Raw genomic sequence first — 26,381 nt, 5'->3', positions numbered from 1 at the left:
GGAGGGATTTACTTTTCTTTTTACTTTAATTAAAAATAAACTAAACTCACTTTTAACATTCAGCTGAATCTCTTTAATGAAGGTTATGTGAGTAATTGATGTTTCTGAAGGTCGATCATCTGATCTGTCTCTCTCCACTCCACATAAATAAACTCCTCCGTCGTCTGCAGAAATGTCTCTAATGGTCACAGTAAAATGATCTTCATGACTGTCAGACAGAATGAACTTCTCCTCAGATGATTGTGATGACTGTGAGCTGTTCAGCACATGGACAGGACCCACATTCATTCTGTGGAAGACTTTGGTGTGTGATTTAAACTTATCATCATATTCACAGTGGAAAGTGATTGTTTGTCCAACATACTCGTCCAGGATAACAGACGTCCCACAACGAGACTCTGAAAATGATTTCAACAAAACCTTGTGACATGCACTGAAATATGAAACATTATTAGTATTATTAAAGGTGCTCTAGGGAACGTTGGCATCTCTATCGCCATCTCTGTTTGACACATAAAATGTCATGTTCCTTGCAGAGTTTTTTCCTTTCTTTCTTTCTTTCTTTCTTTCTTTTTTTCTTTTTTCTTTTTTAAACATGGGTTCTGGTTGTTTTTAGGTATATTTATTGCCTGTGATCAGAGCAGATCTGTCATTCTACATCAAGACATATTGACAGAAAAACATCTTACAAGGAATATATCTTGAAAATGTACATACAGGTACATACAGTTTTTTCTTTACAGAAGTGACATTAACAAGCCAAGATGAATAACACAAAACTGCCATTTTCCCTGCATAATCTGACCTGACAGCTCAAATTATGAATCATTATTATAAGCTGACTGATGTGAATCAGAGTAAGGCATGGGAACTTTGATTTATGTACTTGCTCAGCAATTCATTTTTGTTAATTTTTACTCAATCTTCCGTACTGCTCTCTCATACTATAATAAAAAAAATAATTACTGTAAGTTATAAAGTATCACACATACCGCTTTTCACCTTTAACTCAACATTATGACTCCGTGTCTGATTGTTTCCACATGTATATTCCCCATCATCCTCTCTGCTGAGGTTCCTGATAAACACAGTGAAGAATCTGCTGTTTTCATCATTATACAGAGCGAATCTCCCGTTATAAACCCAGCAACGCTGAGTCTCAGTACTGATGCCCATCTTACAGCTCCTGTCTCTGCAGAAACGCTTCTCTTTATGCTGTTCATTCTGGTTCTTATACATACACTTGAACATCAAACTCCCTCCAGTGCATCCAAACACACTGAAACAAAGTACCTGACCTGCCAAACACAAGTTCATTTGCTCTGGGTTATTATATATCATCAATCTAGATCATATAATATATTATTTGACCCAGACTGACCAGTAAAGAACTGACCTGAGATCAGGCAGAGAGTGATGAAGATGAAGATGATGATGGCAGCCCTCATTCCAGATTGACTTCAGTCTCACAGATATCCAGAGAAAAAACAGATCCGATCACAATCCAGCGACAGCAAGAACTGATCAAGTGCGTTCCTTGATTGTGATGTAAGTCACTGTTATTAGAAGTACACACATCTTCAGTCAGTTTTTCTCACGTCTGCTTCCTTATTCTATAATTGTTCCACCCAACCACACCACTAACAGGGTGGTAAGCGTTGAGATATGTGTGAAAGACATACAGAGAAACACACAAGGCAGATGACACATCAGTTTATTAATATAAAATCATACGCATAAAGACTGACTGAAGAATGCAAAAGCTTCATCCTGCATTCATCATAAAAACTGGCATGAATGAAGGGCTTTAATAGACGTCAATCGTTTTAAAACATGCCAACATTTACAATAACAGAGCATACAGACACACTGTGAGAATCTTATGAGGATGATGTAAAAGTCCTAGAAATTGATTGAGATGAACCCTGTGACCAGGCTCTGCTGGTTTCACAGACAGGGTTTATAGACTAAGCGTGGATTAGGCTTTAGTTAGTCAACTGGGGCATTTAAGTAGCCTTTATAAACATACCCTTGAAAAAACAACAACAACAACAACAAAAAAACATTACTGATGTGCATCTTGAGACAAAACAACGGCACTGACATGTTTTAAGATCTGTCAGTGCAAGTTGCTTTCATTTTAGTCTGGGACAAGACTTGGGCCTTGTCTGTGAAATCATGGGCAGTTGTGTCATATGCATGTAATTTATCACAATCTGTCTGTGGAACCCACATTATTTCACTTCTGCTTTCAGAGGAAATCAAAATCATCCACAAACTCTTGCAACCATTTTCTCTTGACACACATTGAGGGCTTTAAGTGCATATAGATAGATACACTTATCTCCCTTTTACTCATATCCACCTTATTTTGTGACGCGCTAAGCTATTTTCTTTGAATGTGCAAGGCATACGATAGACATTAGCTGCTGTGATAAATAACTAGAAGAATAAAAAAGTGCAGTAAACAGTAAAACTATTTGCACTACATACCATTGTGTTCATAAGAAAAAAATACCATGATATCATATACAAGTTCGCAATATCAAGCAGCATAAACAGTTTTTGTAGAGCTAAAATAACTGGAAGCACATGAGACTGGAAGCCTATTCACGTTAGAAATGGCCGAGCCGCTCTTACATTGTAATAAGAAATGTATATGTAGACACGTCGCTGCGCCCGCCATCTTGAGACAGTCAACATGTCATCATTCAAGAATCAATTATGCAAAAACACCTGAGATTTAACAGGTGAGAATGTGTTGTGTTTGTGTTTTTATATGTATTAGCTCAATATTACAGGGTTTTAAACTATGGTAACTTTTTAGTGTTGTGTTAGCTGATGTCTTCGTCTTGTTGTGTTAGTTTAGAGAAATCATCTGCTGAAGTCTATTACAGATGCAGATATTCATAGATGTGTCTATGGTTGCAGACGTTCTCGCTCTCGAGTGTTCACGGACCGGCTTTGACCGTTCCAAAATGGTGGACGGCTTCCGTATAGAGGCCCATAGAAACAGCTGCTAATGAGGCATCTATGTATATGCATCTATGGATAGAACAGTATCATGATGTTTTGCTGCCCTCTGCTGTAATTCATTGCTCATTACAACAGCTTTCTATTGACAGACCGTTAATTATTCATTTTATATAAGCCATTAATAATGTTTAATTGAACAGTCTGTACAAACAACACCACCACATTATACACACTGTATCCGGGAGTGGACTGATCGCTCTGTGTGTGAACAGAATCACTCCTGAAATTGACATGGCAGAAACCATCATTTTGAACTGAACAATAAAACTAGGACAGTAGGTTATTCATGTGAGATTATTCAAATCATAAACAATTATGGCCATGAATGCTAGGAAATAGCTTAATGGAGTCGAACTCTCTTCTGTAAGCGCACAATTCATGATCAAAAACAAATAAAAGTTTAAATCAAATCTGAAAGACCCTCATCGTCTGATTTGCTCTTCTGAGCTGTTTTACTCATGTAACAGCTTCACTGGATTCACTTATATTACCAGATAAAAAAACAATGTTTTCTATTATTCGTGACCAAAAGAAACCATGTCTTGTACAATGCAAACTGTAATAAGCTGTTTACTTATAAAACTCGAAGCAAGCAAAGTGCAATGCTGTACAGGTAACTTATGCATCTTTTGTATGTTTAAAGAATTTGAGTGTCCAGAGAGTCTGTTTCGTCCCATGTTGTTATTTGTTTTGGGAATGGTATTTTGTTTGTTTGTTTGTTTTCTTCCCTCTTCTTTTCTTTTTTTTTATTTTTTTTTTATCTGTCTTTACTTTCGTTTCAGCAGGGTGATGCGGGTGTTTGAGTGGTTAAATCCTTTGCCAATCACCGTGACGCGTGGTGACGACAACGCGCGTCTTGACCAATGAGGGCGCCCTAGTTGATGATTAAAGAGCGCACCTGTGCCGAAGCAGGAGATCTCTGGCACGCCACACACACTATTGTTTTTAGGTGATTGACTGTTTGCCCTGTACCATCCTTGTGTTTGATACCTGTTGGTTAAGTCTGTGTTTTTTGATAAGTCAGTGTTTAACGGCCCATTCGATCTATTCTCTTCTGTTATCTGGTTAATAAACCGGCATTACTAAACGGGGAAAGCGATAAAGAACAGGTAAGATATCACGTGATATACACGTGCCACACTGAGTTGTCAACACTTGTGACGTGCCACTTTTTGTATTTTTGGTTTATAGTAAGGGTAGTGTATTTAGGGCGTCCTTGACGCTGAAGATTTTTCTTTTTGTTCAATATAGGGTTTTTTTGTGAATATTGATGGTTGAGTTAGATTATAAGTTTTGTTTTCTGCTTAGTAAGATCGGTTATATTTTTCTTTCTTTGATTTGGCACGGTCTCGTTCTTTTCTCTTTTCCCCGTTCTTTTGTGAATTATTTAACGAATGTATATAATTTGTAAATTTATGTAAATAATTATATTCTGGGTTAATTTGTCCTGGTCTCACTGTAATAAACAAACACGTTGCTGACTTCAAAATGGTGTGTGATTGTTTTCCAGTACGCGTTCAGTGTTTTAATGTTGCGCCCTTGTTTTCCCTAGATATTTTAAAGAAGGGTTTGTAACCGAGTCAAACTCCCATCATGCACTGCGGCTCTGATGGAAGATGAGAATGACTGATTTACTGCTTTGATTATTTCACTGGCGTCATTGTTTCTGTCGAGTCGACTGTCAAGAACAATAACTATCATAACTCTATATGATATATAGGTCTAGAGGTTAATTTTTAATCTGTCTCATGTGAATATTTTATTTGCTTGTTGCTGTTTTGTTCTCTTATCCTCTGACCCGTGTGATTTCCAGATGGTATTTTAGTAATTTCTTTATCTAAAGCAGGTCGTCGCCTCACATTAGCCTGTCATTACTAAGACTTGTAAAGATAAAGCAAAGACTGAATTACTCTTTATAGTTCAGAAACATGTTCAGTCACGAATCAACAATATCAAACTAGCTTTGAAAGCCTGTGTGGGGATCAAACTTTGGGAAGGAACAGAAAATACAAAGAACCAAAGTAAATTCTGACAAAAAACTGCAGCCTTGATTTTCTAGTTTAACTTTATTGCATAAATATGAAATGCATTAATTTGTATATAAGCAAGCAATTCTTTTAAATCTAAATATGAATTGTTTCCTTAAAACAATGACGTGCCAGTAAGACTGTTAGTGTCGCAGTATCAGTAAATGATCTGATAATGACAAACTAATAGAGGAGATAAAGCTGAAACGATCATCTCGCACAAAGTTATTGCCCAGTAAACTCATAAAAAATCTTTGATTGGCATGAGAATTAAAGTCCAAAGTCTTTGTCGTGCTTTACTGGATACTATCAAACTAAAGGAATGTTCATCCTGTTTATTCTGAAAGGTTGCATTTTATGTATATTGTACTAACATTTAGGATAAACAAAGTGTTTAATCCAGATAAATGAATGATTATTGTCTCTTGTTACAGTCTCAATTCATTTACATTGCCGTTTTGAAACTCAGCCCATTTTAATATAACTCTCTTATAATATTAATGATTTTTATTATATAGATTGAGTTAAAACTTAAGTAAACAATGTTTTACAATTATTCACATGCCTTAATATGATATCACAGTGAGAGTGCTGTGAGGTTACACTGTGACCACATCACAAGTATCCTGGAGCTCATGATGAGATCAATGTGAGAGGAAATTGTTGACTGGGTCATTTGTTAACAAACTGACAGTGAAAAATACTTCTAAATATTAAGTTAAATTAATTAAATTAAGAAAATAAATTGCCTATTAAGTCTTTAAGTATTTGTTGTGATAAACCACTGGAAATACAAAAATCTGAATGTCTTTTTGAAACATTTTATACTGGTTTTTAGAGAAAGTTACGGTTGCATTTCTGCTGTTCCATCAGCGCCATCTTCTGTCAGAAAGTGAATGTTCATTTTCATTCAGCGAGTCTCCTTCACTCGTTCCGTCATGCGCAGCACGTTGTTGTTTACATCAGACTGCGCATACCTTTTTTACGCAGCGTAAGCGCAGTGTTGTACATTTTAAGTGTTTGATGGAAAAGTACTCTTAATGTATTCTAAAAATCTGAATTATTCATAATAAAGATTATTATTCACAGTATTTTTTTTTTTTTGCCTATAGGGTAACAATATCGTACATGTTCATTATCGGTATGTATTACTGTGTATCGGCACATGTCTAATCAGGACATAAAAAAAATCATCTGGTCTTTAGCAGGTCTTAAAATTAGGTAAATACAACCTCAGAAGAACAACAACACATGACATATTATAGCATGTCATTATCAGTGTTGGGGGTAACGCATTACAAGTAACTTGAGGTACAAAATCAGATTACTTTTTCGAGTAACTAGTAAAGTAACGCATTACTTTTTCAATTTACAACAAAATATCTAAATTACTTTTTCAAATAAGTAACGCAAGTTACTTTTGCACATTTATTGACTGACAGCTCTCCTGTCCCCATGTTGAGAGATATGAAGGTCAGAGGTGTTGTCGCTGCGTGAACATGATGGGTATTGTAGTTCTAGATTAAATGTGAACATGCATTTACTCATTTCACTTGCACAAAAACATTCAGTATTCCTCAAAACGAATAAAAACGGTGAAATGCAATCTCACAATTTTATTCAAGCCTGTAATTAACTATATTAAATCACAAATATACTTTATGTATTTAATCTCACTTTATTAACCAATGTCTTTGCTGCTGACCTTCAATGATGTAATTCAACCATATTAATAATTAAATACTTTCGATTAGATTTAGAAATAAAGGCAGGAACACACCAAGCCGACGGTCGGCTGTCGGGCAGTTTTTGCTCGTCGGCCGACTAAGTTTTCTCAGTGTGTTCCGCACCGTCGGCTGAAGTTGGTCCTCGTCGGCTTTTTTCCGGCCGATTCGAAATGTAGGCGCTCGTTGGTCCGTCGGGCCATCTGATCATTCTGATTGGCCACCTGCTGGTACGGAAATGCATTTCATCTTGCGCAGGCGCAGAACGGACGTGCTACTTGGCCGTCGGGTGTCGAGCGTCGGTTTGGTGTGTCAGAACAACTTTGGACCCAGAGGCTGCCGACGTGAGCCAACCCCGCAGTCTGCTTTTGTCACCACTAGTTCGTCGGCGTCGGCTTGGTGTGTTCCAGCCTTAAGAGTGTTGAACTTCCTTCTCCTGTATCCTATTCTTCTGCAATCCAGAATGGCAGCACAGCTGAAAGGTTTGTTTGAGCTGCGCCCTCTACTGTACAGGAGTAAATATGCATTTCCTTCACCCTGAGGCTTATTCATTTCACTTTTGGTGTGAAAGGGCCTTAACATTTGCCAAAATAGAACTTTTTTGTTGTTATTAAAAAACAAAAAAGCAAGCCCAGCCCGGGTGAGAAAAAGTAAACTTAAAAATACTTAAGTATACTTTCCATAAAAAAGTAACACAATTAGTTACTTTTTTTAGGGAGGAACGCAATATTGTAATGCATTACTTTTAAAAGTAACTTTCCCCAACCCTGGTCATTATTTATTTAACAAAAACTAGGCCAAAATGGAGAAGTGTGAAAAACTAAGTGCACCTGATGATTCAATAGCTTGTAGAACCACCTTTAACAACAATAATTTTAAGTAATAATTTTCTGTATGACTTTCTCCACTTTGGTCTCATCTTTCCAAGGGACATTGTTCCAGAAGTCTTGACATTTGTTCAGATGCAATTTTGCAAACACAAGCCGTGCTGCTGTGATCTTTTTAGAGCGTTTCTCCCGGTCATTTATCATTTCACATGTTAACTGAGGCCTGTAGAGTCTGAGGTGTAGCTCTTGTGTTTTTTGCAGTTTCTCTGAGCATTACACAGTCTGCTCTTGGGGTGAATCTGCTGGGACGTCCACTCCTGGGAAGATTGGCAACTGTCTTGAATGTTTTCCACTTGTGAATAATCTCCCTCACTGTAAAATAATGGTCTTCTCCATGTTGGCCTAATTTTTGTTAAATAAATAATGACACAGTATAACATGTCATGTGTTGTTGTTCATCTGAGGCTGTATTTACCTAATTTATGACCTGCCAAGGATCAGATGACTTTTTATTATGTCCTGTTACAGAAAACCATAGAATTCAATAGGGTGTACTTTCTTTTTCACCTCACTGTACATGCATGAAATAGCATTTAAAAGCCAAAATAACAATTCTGGATCAGAGAGAGAGAGACCTATGGATTGTCAAGAGGTGGTTTTAAAACCCCTGCCATCATCTCACGGCAAATCCAGGACGGATTATTAAACCACAGAGATAAAACAACAACAACAAAAACCCACTGCTTTATTTTAATGAAGCATCTCACTGAAAGTGTCTATGCCATTCCTCAGTGTCTTACACAATGAGCTTCTGATCAGGCAGAAAACATATGCTTTATTGTAAGTTCAAATCCTACTTTGCTCTGTTTAAGTTACAGTGTGGCAAAACAATGTCATCAGCCAATCTTTAATAACCTGTATGAAAGGGGTTACTCGACTTCAGCTGGCCCATCTTTAATTTCTCTCTCAGCAGTTCAGCAGTTTTTGTGACACACCCCTCACAGTCTCACAGGTATAAAAGCTGAAAGCAGATCGACACACCTTCATTAGCATACTGTAATTTGTTACAGCTGACCAAACTGATAACAACATATGAACAAAAGAAAAAGAAGAAAGATGTCTGATGAAGAAACTTTTGAAAACACTGTTAAAAAAATAAAAACATTGTTTCATCAAACAACAGATAAGAGAAGACAGAGGTTATGTGAGTTTTTACCTTTTGTGATTCTTTTCAGCAAATTGTTTTAATTTCAATGTTATTTTAATCTCTTGAAAAGGTGGGGGAGACTTGAAAAGAAAAAACTTCTGTCAGTATTCACTACAGAAAGTGAAAGTCAGGAGCTGACGCTGCTTTAACAGAACATATTCTCTCAGAGATGATGAGAAATGAATTTCAACATAATATGGTGATAACAGTATATAACTGTCTTAATTTATTCCATTATTTCTCTTGTGGCCCGTACATATAGTGAAACAAACGAGAATAGTATTTCGTGTTAAACAGGTTGTTTTTTTTAAAGTCGATGCTTAAAGTTAAGCTGCTCTTAATTTTCATTGATGACAGCAGCGTTAGGAAATATTAGTAATTTTAATTATAGGCCTATAAGTGTTTGCAACAGCCTTTTCCTTCCTTTCTGCACTTTTTATAATTCCTTATTTTATTGTTGTCATATTTGTATGTCTATCTTTTATTTAAAGTTAAATGATAAACCCTTTGAACCCTTTTTAACTATTACATTCTGACAAGCTTTAATGTTATTCTTCATTAAAAAAAAGTCTGTTGCAGCTAACAGTGATGTTCAAAGAAAGTGAAAGTTCACAATGGAAACAAACTTTTATCAGCTGTTCTTCACACAACTTCTGATGATAAACACTTCCTTACAGTAAACCACAGAATTATTTTAAGAATGTGATCATTTACACGAACAATTCCACACCTTACAGTTTGAACCTGCTCAGGTGTGTATTTTATAGGGGTTCTGACGTAAAACCTGAAAGCGCTGGAAGTAAACAGCGTATGAGAATGACACAGAGGAGAAGATATTGTTGAACAAAGTTGTTATTTTTGTTTTGTTTTTGCGCACAAAATGTAATTTCGTCACTTCATAACATTAAGGTTGAACCACTGCAGTCACATGACTGTTTTAACAATGTCTTTAGTACCTTTCTGGACCTTGAAAGTGTTGATTATATTGATGTCCATGGATGAGTCACATACCTCTCGGATTTCATCAAAAATATCTTAATTTGTGTTCTGAAGATGAACGAAGGTCTTACGGGTGTGGAACGACATAATTAATGACAGAAATTTCATTTTTGGGTGAACTAACCCTTTAAGTTGTGTTTAATTACTCTTTAACTACATCACTTTCACTGGAACACTGCATTAGAATCGTACTAATTAATACTGATCATTCAACATTGGTCTAATCAAACCATTGATCAACACACACATATGCAGAATACATCAAATATAGTGAGGCAAACCTCAACTAATTAAACTAAATCAATGTCATTTGAAAAATAAAAGCAATCATTCTGCTTCGTGATCAGTCACTTGGCTTTGTGGAATTTTTATGGATGCTTTTTTTCCCCGTTTTGAGATGATTTGTGTAGCTCTTCTAATAATGAATGAAAGACAACAGGTTCAGTGGCTGTTTTTTCTTTAAGTTTGCCGTCTGACAACAGTCCCACATGCCGGTAGAAACAGATACTGTTTAACAGCTGTTTAATGTGCGCGTAAGATAAACGATAGGCTAATCTACCACAGCCAGCAGCATGACACATCATTTTGCTTTATTTGCTCTCTTTATCTTTTTATCTGCTATCAGTTAACAAGATAAATTATTTTAAAAGTTTCCTGATTATGTAAGATACATTTCTAAAGTAAAAGCTCCACCCTAATAGGGGTGACATTGAAAGCCTTCAAAACCCAGCAGAGGATCTCACAGTCGTCACAAGACAGCAGAAGAACATCACACTTTTCTTGAAACCATAAACCTCATGAAATGGCAAACACAGTAAGTAGGCAATTCTTTAGATTTGACATCACACTAGCACAATTTACAGTATTATAGGACCAACTGTAAAACATTGAACATACTCGACCCAGAAGTCATAATTTTACAGCAATAAGAAAACTGTTTTAATGCATTTTTTTTTTTTTAATTGTTAGAGATAAAGAAAAATGATGTAATTTGACAGCAGTCTACGACTACATAATTGCTTCAGTTGTATTATGTATTATTTTGTACATGCTATTGTTACACTAGATACACACATGGCAAAATAATCAGTGCTGCTTCATTTATATAAATGTTTGCAGACTTTATTACTATTTAGACAATTCACCTTAATCATTACTATAACAAACCAACATATATAGGAAAACAGAATCCGGTAACACTGTAGTATAGGGAACACATAAACTATTAACTACAACTTTTCCCTCAATAAACTCCTAATTTACTGCTTATTAATAGTTAGTAAGGTGGTTGTTAAGTTTAGGTATTGGGTAGGATTAAGAATGTAGAATAAGGTCATGCAGAATAAAGCATTAATAGTAGCATTTATAATAAATAATAGCATTAATTGTGCTTTATAAGTACTAATAAATAGCCAATATTCTAGTAATATGCATGCTAATAAGCAACTAGTTAAAAGACCCTAAAATAAAGTGTTACCTGAAATCCTAATTTTACCATTTGATGTATTATTATAACATACATACCTTTAGTAACTTAGTAATAAACTTTATTTTCCCAGGTGAACATGATAAAGAGAATAAATTCTAGAGGATCAGAAGAGATATTATTACAGCAACAACACATCAGCATAGATGATCTGAAACAGACAGATGAGATAAAACAAGAAGATATTTATAAGAAATATATTTCAAAAAAATACATCCCAGATTATCCAACTCCTGTTGAATTTCACATCACAGAAGTGGCTCATGCCACTAACAAGACAGGACTTCCACAGATCCTGAACTCAGAAGGTTTCAAGGGTCTTGATGAAGATTCATTTTCATGGTGGAGCCTGAAGATCAATGAAGCTGATATCAGAGCCGCTGAGGAGCGTTTCCTCGAGAGTTTGTTCCCAGAGAGAACCGAAGAAGAAAGTGCAGCTCAGCAGCCGTTCCTGAGTAAATTCACCACATCACCAGCATTCAATAATGAAAACTCACACTATAGCAACTTCTGCTTCACGTTTCTTCTGACTGAACTGATGGAGGCCTACAAGAAGCAGATGTGTGAAGGTGAAGAGCCGGTTCTCAGGGTATATGGGACCAAACTTTTCAATAAGTTGATTGAGTATGTTGTTCTCGTTCACAGCCCTCAGAATAATGAGAAGTTCAGTCAATATCCACTGCTTACATCCAGCCCATTGATTTCTTATGATGGAAATCAAATCATCTGGAGAGCACAAGCTATTTGTAGAAATCACAAATACCAACAGGTAATCAATGGAAACCAGGCTTTCTTTCAAAAACTTGAAATAAAAGACAGCGAGTATTATGTGTGGGATCAGGTTAGCCTTGCCTTTCAGGTTAAAGAGGTTCTTACCTTCCCTAAAGAAAGGCTTAAACCAAGTGCTTGTGAAATATTTACAAAACCAAAGCTAAACCGTTCAAATGAAGAGAAGCTTTCTCGTGAGGAAGCTGAGGAATACCTTAAAACTTTTCAATGGTGATTAAGAATAACCCATTTTTATCTTCCCAGAATTGTAAGTGGATCAAAGGTGTGCGCATTGGTTCTGTGGCTTTGTGGGGTTTTACCAAATAGCTTGTTTACTAAAGAAGTTAAAAAAAAAAAAAAAGGTGGAGGGTGATTTGAATCTTACCAATACTTGTCATTGAAAGACTATAATAAGGAGTTGTTTGTTTGAACACTAAAAACAGGCAAGAGTGGAAAATGATAAGAAAAAAAAAAAAAATTTCATGTCACTTTTTACATCAGGGCCCGTATGTGTAAAACTTCTCAGAAATGCTCTTAAAATAATCTTAAGTTTTGACTTAAGTGTCAAAAAATGCTTAGTCAAAAGTACCTTTTTCAGTTTGTTGTCAACTGACAAAAAAAGAACTGTATTGTGTTTGCAACAACGGTGGAGCAATGATTTATTTTCTCTTACACTGTAACAAATGTGGAGATCTTTCCTTTATTTTGTGCGTGAGTTTCTCTGCTTCATAGATCAGAAGCATAGATCTGCTTGTCAGGATCTGCAGTCACCACAGCACACTACATCTCCCATAATCCTCTCTGGCTACCACCTGAGCACACTCCACCATCACCACACCTGTCTGCCATCATCCTCATCAGCTGCTCTCCATATAAGCCAGCACCTTAAACATCCCTTGTCTGGTCTTACTGTTTACAGCTAGGACTGCTAATATGTCTGATGTGTTACTAACCTGTGATTACCTTCCTTTGTGTGATACTCACCGTTCTCCATCTCCTGTGTTCGCCTACTCCTGGTGTCCTGTGTCGTCTGCTTCATCTGACAAGATCTGTAAGACACGAGTCATTATCTGTTCCATGAACTGAGATTAAAAGGTGTGTGTGGTGCAACGTACCCTTGTCGGACTGTCCTCATCTCTCACTGCACTCTGGTGTTTATGTTCATATGCTGCTGTCATCCAGTCATTCAACCCTATTATCAAACTGTTACTCACCGTCACCTCTGAGTCTGTGTTCCCTGACACTGCTTCATAATATCTTGTGATTAATGAATTGCTAATTAATCTGTTTCATACATCAAAGGGTCTTACAGAAAGTAAATAACATTGTAAAAAGTTAAGAAATAAAGATAAGCCTACAGCATTTTACAAAACTGAACCATGCTAAAAAAAAAAAACCAATATGGTAAAAGTACAAAATACACAGAACAAAGAAATTGCACTTCATTGAATATTGTGCAAAAATAATACTGTGGCACAGAGAGGGCATTCTCGTATTCAAATATATACAAAGTAGCGACTACACCACCCCAAACTTAATCAGCCGGGAAATATCAACCAAGGGCACACAAGTTCAATTTTCTTCCCACAAATCACCAAACAATGAGACGTGGATATGTACAAAAAAAAAAAAAAAAACAAAAAAAAACCAAAACACTTTATTGAATCATAATAAATAGTTTTAAAAAGGAATCACAGGTCATATAGTAATATGATGCTGGTGGCAGCCAACCACTCCAGATTGCTAATATTTAGGTAGAGAACAAATGGATCACCACACAACGACAATTCTCACCACTGAGCTGGGGTGCGCCCAGAGGAGGGCAGGCTAAGCAATGGGCTTTAAAAAAAGCCCCCCTTGAGTATTAATAATAATAATTTAACGAGAGTAACAGATTAGACCGAATAAATCAAAACACACAAATGACCACAAAGAACAAACAACAAAGCAGATCAAATATAACAAACCCAAAAAACCCAGCAGCCGTTCCTGAGTAAATTCACCACATCACCAGCATTCAATAATGAAAACTCACACTATAGCAACTTCTGCTTCACGTTTCTTCTGACTGAACTGATGGAGGCCTACAAGAAGCAGATGTGTGAAGGTGAAGAGCCGGTTCTCAGGGTATACGAGACCAAACTTTTCAATAAGTTGATTGAGTATGTTGTTCTCGTTCACAGCCCTCAGAATAATGAGAAGTTCAGTCAATATCCACTGCTTACATCCAGCCCATTGATTTCTTATGATGGAAATCAAATCATCTGGAGAGCACAAGCTATTTGTAGAAATCACAAATACCAACAGGTAATCAATGGAAACCAGGCTTTCTTTCAAAAACTTGAAATAAAAGACAGCGAGTTTTATGTGTGGGATCAGGTTAGCCTTGCCTTTCAGGTTAAAGAGGTTCTTACCTTCCCTAAAGAAAGGCTTAAACCAAGTGCTTGTGAAATATTTACAAAACCAAAGCTAAACCGTTCAAATGAAGAGAAGCTTTCTCGTGAGAAGCTGAGGAATACCTTAAAACTTTTCAATGGTGATTAAGAATAACCCATTTTTATCTTCCCAGAATTGTAAGTGGATCAGAACAGCACTGGTTATGAGTCTCACCACAATAAACAAACAAAACCAAAACACAGTTAAAAAAATAAAAAAATAAATAAATAAATAAATAAATAAATAAATAAATAAATACCATCAAACAGGACTTCCGGTTAGATATCCGGCAAACCAATTCCCTAAAGTTCACTGAACAGAAAAATAACGCATCACACATACACCAAATAAACTCATTAGCATTCCGTGCACGCACCTGAAAAATACACTTTACGTACCTGACAGGAGAGCAGCAGCCCCTCACAGCACACTGTGTCGTACATTCAAGTGATTTCTTTTCAAACAGGAACTCTATAGCAGTAACGCAGGGGAGCCAACCCTCGAGAGCAGTAATAAAGTAACCACGAACAGACACCAGCTGCACAGAAAAAGTTAGCCAATAAACAATACGAATGCCAAACTATAGCCATGCTAAGCAAACACCTACCTCAAATATCGCGGCGGACTACCGGAAACCCAGACACAACAATGACGCAATGATGACGCGATACCACACTAGCCTGGGGATGCCCTTTATATATATATACACAAACCGCTCAATTAATACTCCTCACGGGGCGGAGATATCCATGAACGGAATTTCAACACAATACTAAAGAAAAACAATACAGATTGTCATTGTCAAATTTGCTGAAGGTGATAATGAGTGTTTCGTCATGTTGTTTCATTAACCGTAGAGAGAGTGATCATAAGACTGAAAGATGATCTAGATTATTTCTCATCTGCAGTCCAACAGAATTATAATCTGAAAATCGCTAAACCTGATCATTGAGTTACAAAAAGCTATAAAAAGGAAAAAAGAAATTATATTTAATCCATTTATATTTCAAATATAAATAAATAAAACTAAGAACCACTCGTATCACAGTCATAGATCATAACTCCATAGGTTTCGTTCACTAGTGTTGATGGCACGAGAATGAAAACACAGAAAGTTTCATATGAGTCACTGCTCTGATGCTGAAAGTGATTTAAACGGTTTCAGAGAAACAAGAAACGTGCGAGTCAGAGAGAACATGTACTATTGCTGCAAGAGGAAGAGATTTGTGTAAGTTTGGGAGTGGATTTTATAGGTTTGAAATGTTGAAATAATGAAATGAGCTAGGATTGAATTTTAATGTAGATCTCTTTTTGCTACACAGGTTAGATTACATACTTCAGGATTTCTTGTGTTAGATATTTATTGTGTTGAATGATCATGGGAAGAACACAACAGAAACAAAGAAGTGTTCAGAGTACAACACACACAGTGCTTGGCAGGTCTTAAGGAAAATAAAACCATGTCACACCATGTCATTATTTATTTAGCAAAAATAAAGCCAAGATGGTAAAACCATGGGTGACGAAGTTAGGACACCCTATGATTCAATTGCCTGTAGATCCATTTTAGCATCAATAACTTAAAGTCATACAGAAAATTATTACTTCATCAGTCTCTCACATCATTTTGGAGGAATTTTGGCCCACTGTTCTTTACAACATTGCTCCAGTTTATTGAGGTTTGTGGACATTTGTTAATGCACAGCTCTCACAGTGTCTGTTTTGAATGTCTTCCACTTGTGAATAATCTTCCTCACTGTAAATGATGGACTTCAAATAGTTTGGAAATGGCATTGTAACCCTTTCCAGATTGATGGCAGCAACAATTGCTTCTCTAAGATCATTGCTGATGTCTTTCCTCCTTGGCATTGTGTTACACACACATCTGAAGTCTCCAGACGCTCAAACTGCCAGAACTTCAGCTTTTATAGAGTTGGTCACGTTTGCAGATGATCCATTAATCATGTGATTAGCAGTGCCTGACTGATACTTACCCTCTTAAATTCATATTTTAGCAGTAATTGTTTCCTAAGTTTGTCACCCCTGGCTTTTCCATTTTGGCTTTATTTTTCCTAAACAAATATTGACATGGAGTGAATGTCAAGTGTTGTTGTTCAACTGAGGCTTTATTTTCCAAATTTTATGACCTGCCAAGGACCAGATGATTTTTTTATACACGTTTTATACACATTCTCTATGGTGACTGAAGATAAAGGAAGTGAATGGTAATAAAGTGTCATGCAAAGGGCACTGCCATAGAGTACAGTAAACATGTTGGTTAATCATTTACAAAGATTACATCTATTTTTTTTTTTTTTTTTTTATGTTTGTTACTATTAACTAAAATGTTACATTGAATTTTAAATATAAATGATGTCTAAACATTCTGCATACTGTTCCTACAGTAGCTTACAAATCAAGAGCATGTTCTAATGCCACATCCTATTTACTGACAACTGAAACTTCTTGTAAACTGCTACTGAAGTTAATTTAACAGTTTTCATACATTATCAAAATTGTGCTGAATGATCATGGGAAGATCTCAACAGACACAAAGAAGTGTTCAGAGTAAAATACACACAGCTTATATAATGGAAAATAGCATTCATTTAAACCTGGAATGACCTGGAAGATCATTCAGCACAGTTTTGACACATAAAAATAGGCCATGCTAAGAAATCAGAGTTACAGACCATGCATAATGTTTTGCATCTACACATAAAAAAAGTGTTTCTTAGTTATAGAGAAGCTGGAGGCATAAATGTCCTTTCACATGTGCATAGAAAAAAAAAAGGATTAAGATGAACTGATTCTCTTTGGCTTTGTTAGTACAAAATTTTGCCTGCTACTTACGTTTTATTGAACTTGTTTTGTAATACATTATTTTTCTTTATTTTCTCTTTATCATTTTTGTATGTATTTGTTTCAAACTAACTAAATCGTTTCAATGGAACACAGAGAGATTATGAATATCCAGTGTTAAGTATAGAAGAGGAAGTTGCAAAGAGAGACACTGGAGATAAAGAGAAAGCAGAAATGTTTCAAAAGACTTTTACTAAAACAAATAGTTATTTTAATAGGAAATGTTACAAAGAAAAGTAAGTAAAATAAAAGCTGTTAACAACATCATCAGCTATGTTGTTTGTAAGTCTTGACATGACTTATGGCAAAGGTTTATCCACAAGGTATAATTTTATTTCATTTTGCTATGTCAGTTATGTATTTTTATGTTAAATTCTCAAGCATTTAAGCTTATTTTCATTAATTATTAATGCCAACTCAGTACTGGCCGAAGCTGAACACGTGAGCAGCACGACGCATGCATGTGATGCTGACACAGGATCCAGCCAATAATCAGCCGGCATTCAGACATAAACAAGGAAGCCTGCACTGAGTTCACTACATATGACAACGGTTCAAATTTGCTGAATAAAATTGTTATTTTTGTAGCTGTTGCTCATTGTGTGTTAATGCATTAACTAAAGTTAATTAATGGGATCTTATTGTAAAGTGTTAAATATTGCTCTTTAATCGTTTCAGTTAATCATACACCCCTGCACCACTTTTATTATATGCAATAAGAAGCTACTATCCAGATGGCAACATTGTGTCGGCCCAGATCCAGCCCACATCTGGCACATGTGGCATGATGATCTGGCCCACATGCTGCAATGAATTACGGTCCTGGTGTGGTCTGCTTCTGTTTGCCAGATCTGAGCCACAAACAGGCCACAGCAATGCCACATGTCAGCCAAGAGCAAAGAAATAAACCTAAACTGGACCTTATCTGAGCCACACAATCTGTGTATATTAAATATAGAGTCATCTCAGCCTTAATAAGCCTGTTAACAAGCAGAATCACTGAAGGAAAGAAGAGAACAGAAAAAGAGACGAGCAGAAACACAAGAACTACAACTGACTTCAGCCACAGCCTTAGATGAAATCAACTGAAGATGAAAGACATTAAATCTCTCAAGAGCTCAACAGAGGATGATTAAACAACTCCACAAACAGCATTACCAGCTTCACTTATTACTAACCAAACTGACTTTATTTCTGTCACACGTCTACAGAAGCTCTTATTGAGAATTAACAGAGGTTTAGACGTTGATGATTTATTGAAAATGTTTAGTTTGGTCACCATCATGGAGATCAGTGTTTGCTTTAGTTCAGGTCTTCACCCTTACAGTAGATGCATTGTATGTTGGTAAAGGCCAAAAAATGGCAGCTTTAGATATTAATACATTCATCTACAGTTGCAGACGCTCAGTCATCTTGTTCAAGGGTCCGCTTTGATCATTTCAATATGGCGGATGACTTACATCTATGGATAGAACAGTATTATGTTTTTGTAATTTAGCAGGTTTCTATTGATATAGTAGGTTATTCATGTGAGATTATTCAAATCATAAACAATTATGGTCATGAATGCTAGGAAATGTTACGACCCCAGTTTAATGGAGTCAAATTCTCTTCTGTAAGCACACAAGTTTATGATCAAAAACAAATAAAAGTTTAAATCAAATCTGAAAGACCCTCATCGTCTGATTTGCTCTTCTGAGCTGTTTTACTCATTTAACAGCTTCACTGGATTCACTTATATTACCAGATAAAAAACAATGTTTTTTCTATTATTCGTGACCAAAAGAAACCATGTCTTGTACAATACAAACTGTAATAAGCTGTTTACTTGTAAAACTCGAAGCAAGCAAAGTACAATGCTGTACGGGTAACTTATGCATCTTTTGTATGTTTAAAGAGTGACTGATTTACTGCTTTGATTATTTCACTGGCGTCATTGTTTCTGTCGAGTCGACTGTCAAGAACAATAACTATCATAACATAGATCTAGTGCTTCATTTTTAATCTGTCTCATGTGAATATTTTAGTGGCTTGTTGCTGTTTTGTTCTCTTATCCTCTGACCTGTGTGATTTCCAGATGGTATTTTAGTAATTTCTTTATCTAAAGCAGGTCGTCGCCTCACATTAGCCTGTCATTAATAAGGCTTATAAAGATAAAGCAAAGACTGAATTACTCTTTATAGTTCAGAAACATGTTCAGTCACAAATCAACAATATCAAACTAGCTTTGAAAGCCTGTGTGGGGATCAAACTTTGGGAAGGAACAGAAAATACAAAGAACTAAAGTAAATTCTGACAAAAAACTGCAGCCTTGATTTTCTAGCTTAACTTTATTGCATAAATATGAAATACATTAATTTGTATATAAGCAAGCAATTCTTTTAAATAAAGCAAAATATGAATTCCTCAAAACAATGACGTGCCAGTAAGACTGTTATTTTTGCAGTATCAGTAAATGATCTGATAATGACAAACTAATAGAGGAGATAAAGCTGAAATGATCATTTCATACAAACTTATTGCCCAGTAAACTCATAAAACAATCTTATATGATTGGCATGAGAATTAAAGTCCAATTTTAGAGATTATAAGTTTATGGAGAATTATAAGTCCAAAGTCTTTATTGTCGTGCTTTAATTGATACTATCAAACTAAAGGAATGTTCATCCTGTTTATTTATTCTGAAAGGTTGCATTTTATGTATAATGTACTAACATTTAGGATAAACGAAGTGTGTAAACGATGAATTTATTTATTGTCTCTTGTTGAAGTCTCATGTATGTTTGTTTGTTCCCAGGATTTCGGTGATGAATACTTTGTAAACAAGTCACAGTTCAGCGCTGGATTTGCAGATCGTGGTTGGTGAGTAAAGCTGCATCTGATGTCTGTGATGTTTGTTGGCATTCGGTGTACAAGTGCATAAAATGTAAAAAACCACAAACGTTTTTGTTCCCTTTTTATTTATAATGATGTCGCAGCTAGCAGACATCTCAGAAGCTGCGCGTGCTCGTGACTCTTTAGCTCCACCCACGACACTGACGACAGACACGCCTCCAGGATCTCCGCTTTTTTCAGAAAGACTCGGTTTAGCGTGTCTATCTTTTATAAATATGATAAAACTAAAGACTTTTCGGAGATATGAAGGATGCATTGTTACTCTATATGTACTCAAAATTAACATGAGATTGGCAGAAACTGTGTGTGATACCACCCTTTAAGCAGTCTCAAAGTGAATTTGTGAGGTTCCCTGACATGATTCATTCATCCAACCAATGTGTTTTTTCATTCAACTCTTCATATATGTGTTATGTGACTGAATCATTAAACTGGAGTAGGGAATCAGCAGCCTAGAAGCTAACAATAGTGCACACACTGTTAAACATTAACTTTCATTGCAAAGCAGAAATTGAAAGTGAAGCACCAGTCCACAGCCTAAGCAAATGCTCCATTCTTCTCCACAGTGGTAACCCAGTGAAATTTAAAACATTCTAATAATTCCAATATAAGTGAACACTATTAAACACTATCAAGCATCCCCTGTTTTCATCTTACTGCAAAACACATAAAATAACATCTATTTTTAAACATTTTCTCTCTTGATCCAGCCATATGCAATGCATGCTGGGAACTAACAAGCACCACCCAGTTTCAGTTAATGCAACAAACTTCATTCATGTGATCCCAACACAAACGGATTAAGTAATATTCAATATTAGATATGTGACAAACACATGATGATCTGGCCCACATGCTGCAATGAATTATGGTCCTTGTGTGGGCCGCTTCTGTTTGCCAGATCTGGGCCACAAGCAGGCCACAGCCACATGTCAGCCAAGAACAAAGAAATTAACCTAAACTGGACCTTATCTGGGCCACAAAATCTGTGTATATTAAATATGAAGTCACCCGAGCCTTAATAAGCCTGATAACAAACAGAATCACTGAAGGAAAGAAGAGAACAGAAAAAGAGACGAGCAGAAACACAAGAACTACAACTGACTTCAGCCACAGCCTTAGATGAAATCAACTGAAGATGAAAGACATTAAATCTCTCAAGATCTCAACAGAGGAGGATTAAACAACTCCACAAACAGCATTACCAGCTTCACTTATTACTAACCAGATTGACTTTATTTATGTTAGACATCTACAAAAGTTGTTATTGAGAATTAACAGAGGTTTAACTCTAATGTGTTTCATTTGAAGTCACCATAATGGTGATTAGTGTTTCCATTAGTTGGGCTCTTAACTCTTATTTTACATTTGTCTTTTCTGGTTCCTGTGGCAGTGTGTTTGTTAAACACATTTACAGTAGCAAAGGAAGCTAAAGCAAAATGACATCAGATGATGATTGTTTTGTGGTCATCATGAAAAGACCTGATGCCATTTGAATCTAACAATTGTGTTGTGCTATTAATACATTTACATTATAAACCCTGTGTTACTACAGCATGAGTTCCTGCAGCAATCAGTTAGAAGATTTTTCAATGTTGCTATCTGAGTTGCTGGTTAAATCAGAGTGTGTGTGTCTTTTTTACGCAGTGTTGTACATTTTAAGCGTTTGATTGAAAAGTACTCCTAATGTATTCTAAAAATCTAAATTATTCATAATAAAGATTATTATTCACAGTATTTTGTATGTTCATTATCAGTATGTATTACTGTGTATCGGCACATGTCTAATCAGGACATAAAAAAATCACCTGGTCTTTAGCAGGTCTTAAAATTATACAACCTCAATAAATACAACCTCAGAAGAACAACAACACATATACTTTATGTATTTAATCTCACTTTATTAACCAATATCTTTGCTGCTGACTTTCAATGGCCTAATTCAACCATATTAAAAAAAAAAAAAAAAAAAAAAAAAAAAAAATACTTTAGATTAGATTTAGAAATAAGAGTTTTGAACTTCCTTCTCCTGCAATAGGGGCTGGCTACAGCCTGAGGGGGCGAGTGGAGCTCCACTCAATGGCGGAAATACGTCACCTCCACTAGTGGAGCTTATTGTGAGGGTAGGTTTAGGGTTGGGGTAGTTGTAGACATTAATAAAACACAAATTAATTTTGCGTCATTTAATGACTGTATTTGCATTATTGTAAGGGTAGGTTTAGGGTTGGGGTAGGTGTAGACGTTAGTAAAACACAAGTGGAGGTGACATATTTCCTGTTCGAGAGTGGAGCTCCACTCACCCACGGTCTGCTGCCAGACCCTTCTCTTCTCCTGTATGCTATTCTTCTGCAATCCAGAATGGCAGCACAGCTGAAAAGTTTGTTTGAGCTGCGCCCTCTACTGTACAGGAGTAAATATGCATTTCCTTCACCCTGAGGCTTATTCGTTTCACTTTTGGTGTGAAAGGGCTTTAACATTTGCCAAAAATAGAACTTTTTTGTTGTTATTAAAAAACAAACAAGCCCAGCCCAGCCCAGGTGAGCAAAAGTAAACAAAAGTAATGTAACGCATTACTTTCCATAAAAAAGTAACTAAGTAACGCAATTAGTTACTTTTTTTAGGGAGGAACGCATTATTGTAATGCATTACTTTTAAAAGTAACTTTCCCCAACCCTGGTCATTATTCATTTAACAAAAACTAGGCCAAAATGGAGACGTGTGAAAAACTAAGTGCACCTGATGATTCAATAGCTTGTAGAACCACCTTTAACAACAATAACTTGAAGTAATCATTTTCTGTATGACTTTCTCCACTTTGGTCTCATCTTTCCAAAGGACATTGTTCCAGAAGACTTGACGTTTGTTCAGATGCAATTTTGCAAACCTAAGCCGTGCTGCTGTGATCTTTTTAGAGCGTTTCTCCCAGTCATTTTACATTTCACATGTTAACTGAGGCCTGTAGAGTCTGAGGTGTAGCTCTTGTGTTTTTGCAGTTTCTCTGAGCATTGCACGGTCTGATCTTGGGGTGAATCTGCTGGGACGTCCATCCTGGGAAGATTTGCAACTGTTTTGAATGTTTTCCAATTCTAAATAATCTCTTTCACTGTAAAAAAAAAAAAAAGGTCTTTGAATTGTTTTGAAATGGCCGTATGCAACAATTGTTTCTCTAAGATCATTGCTGATGTCTTTCCTCCTTGGCATTGTGTTAATACACACCTGAGGGCTCCAGAGCAGCAAACTGCCAAAACATCTGCTTTTATAGAGTTGGTCACGTTTGCTGATAATCAGTTAATCATTTTGTAACCCACCTGTAGGTAAATACACAACTCTAGGTTCATAAGAGTTTCAGACATTGCAACACAAATGAATGGACAGATTCACTGTAACAGTTTCAATGTAAATTTAGTAGGAAAATTATATTGTACAAAGTCACAATAGAATGTAGCCGGCGTACAAATAAAATGAAATAAAACCCCCTTTTTAAATTAATGTTGGTCTGTGTGTTTATCAGTGTATGTGTATTGTGCACAACCAGTTCGGCAGTCTTTCAAAAGTGGCCAAAATAAAAAAAAAAAAATGTCCTCCAATGTCTGTAAGATTCTTTGTTGGTAACTGTCCTACCACATAATGTTTCTCAGGATTTGAAGTTCAAGTTCGCAGAGACTCCAGAAGATCCAGTTGGTTGGCTCGCCATCTAAGGTTTCACACTCCTCACTGATCAACGAACAGAATCCCCTCGTTACTACACAGCAAAATCCACAGTGTTAAATTAACACCCCAAAGTGAACATATGAGTCCATCTTACCGGGTGTTAAAAGTAACACTGAAGCAGTGTTAAAAGTTAATGAGATAATTGATTGATGATTGAGTGGTAATTGACAATTACTGGTGAAACCTGATGTTAATGAGCAGAATCATTTGAAGGAAAGAGAGAAAAAAAGGTGTTAATTAATGTTTTATGGAATGTTTCATTTCAAGTCACCATGATAGAGGTCAGTGTTTGCTTTAGTTGGGCTCTTGACTCTGTACTTTTTATTATTACTTTTTCTTTGGCTGCTCCAACTTTGTATTTGAAAAGCACATTTGTTATGGCTAGAGAAAATGTGATCTGGTCACAATATGTTTTGATGATGATAGTATCATCATGTAATGGCCTGATTTCATTTAGTGTCAAGAGCCCAACTAAAGGAAATGCTTTTCACCATCATGGTGACTTCAAACTAAACTTTCATTAAAACATTAACATCTAAACATCTGTTAATTCTCAATAAGAACTTTTGTTGATGTATGACAGAAATAAAATCAAACTGGTTAATAATAAGTGTAATAACGTTTAATGGCTGGAAGTCAGTTGTAGTTGTCGTGTCTCTCTCTTTTTCTCTTGTTGTTTCTTCAGTGATTCTGCTTATTAACATCAGGTGTCACTACTGATTGTCAATCATCACTCAATCATCAATCAATTATCTCATTATATATTATACTTTTATAAAAGACCAAACCTGAATTTACAAAACAGATGACCATAAAACATTTGTCTAAACATTAACATCAATTAGGCCTAATGATAATCATTTATATGAAAATAACTTCCATTTGTTACATATATGAACACTGTATGTGAAAACATCAATGAAATACTGATGCATTTCAATGATTTGATCTGATATAATAATCAAACAACATCATCCTAGCTGCAAACATTGTACTATAGATCCCACGGTACAAAATAATAGGGAAAAAAAAAAAAACTCAATGTGTATTATTTTCAATATACACTTGCAAAAAAACTAGAAAATTTATCTTGCGTCCTCATTTAGAACATTTGGCCTATTTGGCCTGCATAAATGCATACTTAAATCCCAATATTACAAATAGTGAACATTATAGAACTTCATATAGAACAAGATGATATGAAAAAGACAAACATTTCACTGAAATTAGAGTAGTCGTTATGATTTAATGATTATGATGCAATAGCGCATGTTGCGCTGTAACATAGCACATGGTTTAGCCTCGTAGGCTAATCAGATCAAAATCGCTTAACATGACAAAATAATTGACAAAACTCACCAAGATACACAGGAAACCTGATTAATGAAACTGCGACCTCTCTATTATATATTCATAGAACTTTTTCCGATCAGCAGTAAGATGTGCTCTCACTCTCTCTACCTGGTGTGATCTGTTTTGTACATGGATCGGCACTGAGCCGATTCAACCACCGAACAATGCAGCAAGGCGGGACGAAGGCAATACAACATTTTGATTGGCTTAGAGAGAGAGAGAGAGAGAGAGAGAAATCAAAGTGTTTGTTTGTTTGTTTTTTTTCCTTAAACATATTTTGTAACTTGGTTACAATTTGATTAGCAATGCCTGACTGATACTTACACACAAGCCGTAAGAGTGTACTTAGTTTGTCACACACGGCTTCTCCATGTTACCCTAGTTTTTGTTAAATAAATAATGACGCAGTGTAATATGTCATGTGTTGTTGTTCATCTGAGGCTGTATTTACCTAATTTTATGACCTGCAAAGGATCAGATGATTTTTTATTATGTCCCGATACATAAAACCATAAAATTCAAAAGGGTGTACTTTCTTTTTCACATCACTGTACGTGCATGAAATAGCATTTAAAAGCCAAAATAACAATTCTGGATCAGAGAGAGAGAGAGATCTATGGATTGTCAAGAGGTGGTTTTAAAACCACTGCCATCATCTCACGGTAAATCCAGGAAGAATTAATAAACCACAGAGGTAAAAAACAAACAAACAACAACAACAAAAAAACAATATTTCTGCTTTATTTTAATGAAGCATCTCACTGAAAGTGTCTATGCCATTCCTCAATGTCTTACAAAATGAGTCAAGCAGAAAACACATGCTTTATTGTAAGTTCAAATTCTGCTTTGCTCTGTTTAAGTTACAGTGTGGCAAAACTTGTCATCGGCCAATCTTTAATAACCTGTATGAAAGGGGTTACTCGACTTAAACTGGCCCATCTTTCATTTCTGTCTCACCTTCACCTCTTCTCAAGTCTCTGATGTCAGTGATCAAGCTCAGCAGTTTTTGTGACACACCCCTCACAGTCTCACAGGTATAAAAGCTGAAAG

The 26,381-nt window shown here is 36.0% G+C and overlaps 2 protein-coding genes and 1 long non-coding RNA gene across 9 annotated transcripts in view; 1 reads left to right on the top strand and 2 right to left on the bottom strand.

The window, feature by feature from the left end:
- Nucleotides 1–1,547, bottom strand: part of LOC127505576 (polymeric immunoglobulin receptor-like) — a 75,961-nt gene extending 74,414 nt beyond the window's left edge. For 4 of the 6 annotated variants that reach the window (XM_051884291.1, XM_051884770.1, XM_051884856.1 and 1 more), the window contains exons 1-2: nucleotides 1,397–1,547; nucleotides 51–398 (exon numbers count right to left, since the gene is read on the bottom strand). In XM_051884291.1, coding sequence (XP_051740251.1) covers nucleotides 51–398; nucleotides 1,397–1,448 — 400 coding nt within the window. In that variant the 5' untranslated portion in view covers nucleotides 1,449–1,547. The remainder of the gene's footprint in view (nucleotides 1–50; nucleotides 399–1,396) is intronic. The other 2 variants (XM_051884375.1, XM_051881358.1) reach the window with 2 other exon arrangements.
- Nucleotides 1,548–6,231: 4,684 nt separating this feature from the next.
- Nucleotides 6,232–25,498, bottom strand: LOC127508723 (uncharacterized). Of its 2 annotated transcripts, none has more exons than XR_007928874.1 (5): nucleotides 25,338–25,498; nucleotides 23,889–24,009; nucleotides 23,484–23,575; nucleotides 22,123–23,370; nucleotides 6,232–6,295 (listed from the first exon to the last, which is right to left on the bottom strand). It is a non-coding gene; the product is annotated as an uncharacterized LOC127508723 (long non-coding RNA). The 2 variants fall into 2 exon arrangements; XR_007928876.1 differs by having other exon boundaries at nucleotides 23,889–23,981.
- LOC127508564 (uncharacterized) lies at nucleotides 9,227–12,764 on the top strand. Its single transcript, XM_051886654.1, has 2 exons — nucleotides 9,227–10,634; nucleotides 11,380–12,764. Exons 1-2 carry the CDS (start codon nucleotides 10,623–10,625, stop codon nucleotides 12,307–12,309), a joined length of 942 nt encoding a protein of 313 aa, XP_051742614.1. The 5' UTR covers nucleotides 9,227–10,622; the 3' UTR covers nucleotides 12,310–12,764.
- Nucleotides 25,499–26,381: the final 883 nt, after the last annotated feature.

Source organism: Ctenopharyngodon idella, chromosome 1, assembly GCF_019924925.1.
Source record: "Ctenopharyngodon idella isolate HZGC_01 chromosome 1, HZGC01, whole genome shotgun sequence".
NCBI classification, from domain to species: Eukaryota; Metazoa; Chordata; class Actinopteri; order Cypriniformes; family Xenocyprididae; genus Ctenopharyngodon; species Ctenopharyngodon idella.
Note: the sequence above shows the minus strand (reverse complement) of the source record. Positions and strands in the feature narration are given on the sequence as shown.